General features: G+C 35.6%; 1 protein-coding gene across 1 annotated transcript; it reads left to right on the top strand.

Annotated features, from left to right (window-relative positions):
* Nucleotides 1-2000: 2000 nt before the first annotated feature.
* On the top strand, nucleotides 2001-5052 carry LOC111492931. The gene is made up of 3 exons (XM_023142449.1): nucleotides 2001-2139; nucleotides 2425-4063; nucleotides 4543-5052. Exons 2-3 carry the CDS (start codon nucleotides 2655-2657, stop codon nucleotides 4778-4780), a joined length of 1647 nt encoding a protein of 548 aa, XP_022998217.1. The 5' UTR covers nucleotides 2001-2139; nucleotides 2425-2654; the 3' UTR covers nucleotides 4781-5052.
* Nucleotides 5053-5345: the final 293 nt, after the last annotated feature.

Below are 5345 nucleotides of genomic sequence, written 5' to 3'. Positions count from 1 at the left end.
AACAAATTATTGGACATGTCCAACATGGCAAGACAAATATATCTTGTGGGGTCCACAACCAGCAACCAAGCTATTTATTTATTTGCATTTAAAAAAAATATATATATATTTTATAATTTTAATTTTTAAAAAAATGGGTTGCACATGTTGTATTGAGTGGTTTATTTATTGCAAAGTGACCCACTTTTTTCTAATTTCTTCTTTTAAAATTTTTGAAAAGACATTTGATTCTTAACTTCCTTCTCTACTGTAGACAAAGAATGATTTAAGGAAATAAAAATTATAAATAAAATAATAAATGTATTTTTTTGTGAAATAAAGCTAGGATTCGAAAATTGTTAAATTACAAATTTAACCTTTGGAACGTTTATATTTTTGTTTATAATAGTTTTTTAAATTTTAAAATAATATTGTAGATCCTTGAACTTTCACTTTTATATTTAATAAATTTATTAATTTTTAAAAAATTAAATTAAATCCACCAACAATTATTTAAGCTGACGGAGAATTTATTTATTTATGCATTTACTTCCACAAAATTGATTATATTTTAAAATAATATTCAAAAATTGATTTTATTGTTTAAAATGTCATTAATGAATATTTACCCAATTAATTATAAATTAGGTAAACAAAAAAAATTAAAATTATATACCTGTCAAGATATTGATATATATACCAGAGTCTAAATTATGATTTTTAAGTAATTTATATTGCTTGAAATTAGTACAAACTAGCTTGATCCCACTGTTTTTTTTTTAATATTAATTATTTAGATAAATGAACACAAATTCAATAAATAAATAATATCCTTGGAAAAAATTTATATAATTATATTTTAAAATATTTATTATAAAGTCAAACAAAAATTAGGGAAGAGAACAATAAAAAATATTTCGGAATTTTTATTTCTATTTTCAAAATTTTAATTTCAATTATTAATTTATTATATTCCATGAAAAATTATAGTATACATTGAATGAGAATCCTTGTTAATGGTTATAATTTCCACTTAATGTAAATAATAATAATAATAATAATGATTTAAATATTAGTTATTGAAATTATGAATTAATTATATTTGCCTAACTTATGGACTTTTCAAGTAAAATCTGATCCTATGATTTTCCCACTTGTCTTATTTGCCCTTGACAGCTATTTATTATATTTTTTAAAAGTTCGTGCGATCGAGATTAAATCATTAACTCTTAAAATGGTATGTTCCTTAAGTAATCAAGTTTAGCTGTTTATTTAAAAGTTCGAGAAGAAATAACTGATCATAAGAGAGTTTTAAGTTGAATATGTACAAGGAATGACGTGTTTTTTTTTTTGCCCCGCTAGGTTACTTGAACAAATTATTAAAGCTTGATACGAAAACCCGTGAAGAGCTAACAAACCTAATTAATATCATAAAAATTACCTATAAACATCCAAAGTAAATTTTGCTAGCAAAATTACGTGGTAAATTTTTTAACGTAAACATTACAAAACAATAGTAATCACGGTTACCATATGCATATATATATATCGTATATACTATTTTAATATAAAATAATATGGTGTATATAATTTTAAAATTATATCAATTTAATGACGTGGAAATTCATCGAATTAAATTTTATTTTATCTTTGGTCCTACTGTATTTTTAAGCAACAAATTTGACTGCAAACGGTCGCCGTTAATTAGGCGGCGTTTGTTAGCGTCCAAAAGCCAAAAAAGGGCTCCACTTTTTTCTCCTAAGGTTAACGGTTAACGACGTCACCTCTGACCCGGACCATTTTAATTAATTAACCCAACTCGTTTTAGTACTCCTTGTAAAGCGACCGTTTACCGCCTATTCCAGTTCCATCTCTCTGTACGGGCTTTGATATTTTTTGGTCATGCCCCACCATTTGACCGTGTTCCGTGATTATAATTAATTGTTTAATTATGGATTTTTTTTATTAAAAAAAAAAAAAAATCGAACAGTTCAGAAATTGTTGCCGTATATAAAGTCGACCCCAAGCGCCCTCTCTTTGCTGATAAAGTGAAGCACGGACCTACGGTTCTAATTTTGCTTCCATATTGTTTTTTCTTCTTTTTATTTTTTTTTTCCTCGTGTTCAATCGGAGCGTTTTCCGATGAGCCGACAAATCCGAGTAAGTTTTGTTTGTTCGAAGAATTTGAATGAGAATGAATGAGTTTTCGAGTTCTTGCGTTGGATCCGATTTTCTTTTCCATAGAATTTTGTGTGCGTTTAGTGATCCGATTTTCCTGGAAAAAGTTGAAATGATTGTGGTTTTTTACACTGGAGTTTCCGTTTTGTATTTGTATTGGAAAATTTTGGTGGAAATGTTTGGATTCATTGTGACTTACTGGTATTTACTGCTTTTTTGTTCGTTTGATTTTGATGTTTTTTTTTCTTTCCTCTTTTCTTTTTGCAGGTTTGAGTAAGTCGAAAGGAAGGAGGCTTTCGTATTTTCTTTTTTTATCTGGATCTGAGTGAAACTTTTTCCGAATCGTGGAGGTGAAATTCTCAGATATTCCAAGCTTTTGCCCCAGTCTTTGATTCTGCTTCGATTTAGCCTTTGTTGTTAAGCTTCGAATTTCGTCTTCTATCTATTCCTTAATCCTCTGTTTGGCTTGTTAATATCGCTGGTTTTTCTGGAAGATTATGGAAGTAAAGGTAGCTACGACTTGTTTCCATTGGTCACAGCCATTTATTCCTCATTGTCCTTCATCTCCTCAAACCCTAGCCTCTACTGTTTTGTCTCCGTCGTCCTCCAAGCGCCGGAACTATGCCGATGGAGGATCTCTCGTGTGGCGGTGCGCTCAAAGGTTGGAGCAATCGACTCTGTTTGGCTCGAAATCGACCTCGCTCCATCGGTCGCGATCTTGCGAGATTCCGAAGCGGACGAATCGTAGAATCAATAGAACTTGCAGCGCGAGCTTGGATGCCTTCTCGGACGAGGAATTTTCCAAGAAGATTCAGGAACTCACGCTCAGATTTCAACATTCTGCTGATGAGGATGAAACTGCCGGTAGCAATAGCGCTACCTGTGCAGATTCAGATTTTGATTCAGTATCCGGATATGTAGAGCCATCGTGGCCTGAAACCGGTCACGAACCTCCAGATTGGCCGGGGCCTGACGAGCTTGTTCCGGCAATGATTGAGCGGAAGGCGAACAGCTTCGATCTTCCGGTTTCGCTTAGAATGATAAAGAAGAAGTTACAATGGCAAGAGGATATCAGAGAATCGGGGCAATCTTCTCATTGCTCCGTCAAAAAGGCCTTCTCATCTGTTGTGTTTATGATTCGCGAACTTCATAGCTATGCTCTGCGGCTGCGGGAGATTCTTTATTTCGAAGATCTACAGAGCATTCTCGTTCGTGTCCAGAAAGAAACTCACGCTTCGTTTGTTTGGCTATTTCAGCATGTTTTCTCTCACACTCCAACGTTAATGGTTTCCGTTATGATCCTGTTGGCCAATTTCACAGTCTACTCCATGGGGAACAACGCCGCTTTTGCTTCCATTTCGCCGCCGCCAGCCGCGGTGGTTTCCGTCGTCGAATCACACAACCAACACCACTCAAAGTTCGATTCATCCACCATCAAAACATTTTCCGTGTCTTCATCAAGCGGAAAAACGACATCGATAGGTGGAAACAATGGCGGCGGTGGTAAAGTACGGCCAATCGCCGGCGGAGTCGACGATGACGGACAGTTGAACCGGTCCGATCAATACGGAACGATCCTTCCGGATAACGCCTCTCAGGTTTCTTCCCTTGGAACGACGAAGAAGCCAGAGTCAGTTTCAAACAGAGAAGAGGAGGAAGCCGAGTTGTGGAATTCGATAGTGGAAGAAGCTTCTAAGATGCGGCAATGGCGTGACGGAGTTCTGGATCACGAAGCGTTGCAGAATCTGATTTCGCCAGTAACGGCGAACATGGAATCAGACGATTACGCAGATTATTTAAGAACAGAGCTTCTTTATCAAACCAGCCTTGTTCAAGAACCTAACAATCCGCTCCTCCTCACGAACTACGCCCAGTTTCTTTACCTCGTCGGCCATGATTATGACAGGTCCATTTTCTCTCACTCATAGCATTTTAATTTCAATCTTCACTTTCTTTTTCTGATCTGCAATCCATTTCTCCCTATAAGAAATTTACTATACGAAAAGAAATTTTACATTTACACAAAATTCCGAGAGTTCAATACGAAAAACGAAATTTCCGAGTCATCGTTTTTCTTGAAAAACTTTCCGATCGCTACTCGTGTGGCGCTGGTTCAAGTTCTAGAAAACAAAAATCGATTGCACTTGTCACGATCTTTTGCTCGTGAGTGCACACGCGCTTCCCTTCGCAAAAAAAGAAAAGAAAATTCGGCCTCTCTCTCGTCGTTTACGATAACCTGTGGTCCACTAGATCTTGCAAGTTGAGTTCATTTTTGTTCATTTTTAGAGAGATATTTAGGAAACAATGTTGTTGGAATTGAAATTACATGAAACAAGAAAGATTCAAGATAAGTCATATATTGAATTACGTTTTTTTGATTTGCAGAGCTGAGGAGTACTTCAAGCGGGCGGTGGCGTTAGAGCCGCCGGAGGCCGAGGCGTTCGACAAATACGCCGCCTTCTTGTGGCGAGTAAGGAACGACTTATGGGCGGCGGAGGAGACTTACTTGGAGGCCATCTCTGCCGAACCCGGCAACTCGTACTACGCCGCTAACTACGCCCATTTTCTGTGGCACACCGGGGGTGAGGACACGTGTTTCCCCCTCGACTCACATGAAACCTGATGAAAACCCTCCTCGATTATTAAACTAATTCCGAGAACTAACACTCCGGCGGTGGCGGCGGTGGAGTGGGCGATCGGCATTGAAAGATTAGAATACTGAGTTGTTTATTGGTGTGTAGCAAGCATCTTCACGTGGCTACGCTAATGCTCAATGAATGTACATTTAAATTTTCATTTTCTGGTTTTTGTTCTTTGTTGATACTTAAAATTTTATTTCTTTGGTAATAAAACTGAAATAAAATTGGAGAGGAGACAACTCTGAATATTAGCTTCCCTCTTTAAAAATATATTCATATTATGTTTTCATGAACATTATATTATTTTACAAACTTTGATAAATTAACAGTAAAAATTTAAGACAAACAATAATTTACATTAAATATAAATATTGTACAACTTGAAGAACAAATTAGAAGATGCGTTGGCATCTTTGAATGGCCAAGAATCTCAAAGCATAGGAATCTAATTTTGGTGTTTATTCTCTTCCATAAAGCTTTCTTTGGCGTGCATTCTTTTAAAAGTTATATATATGCCGCGAGTCAAATCATAATAAACTCTATGAAATG

Source organism: Cucurbita maxima, unplaced genomic scaffold, assembly GCF_002738345.1.
Source record: "Cucurbita maxima cultivar Rimu unplaced genomic scaffold, Cmax_1.0 Cma_Scf00018, whole genome shotgun sequence".
NCBI lineage: Eukaryota > Viridiplantae > Streptophyta > Magnoliopsida > Cucurbitales > Cucurbitaceae > Cucurbita > Cucurbita maxima.
The sequence above is the reverse complement of the archived record's forward strand: the minus strand, read 5'-3'. Positions and strand labels throughout refer to the sequence as shown.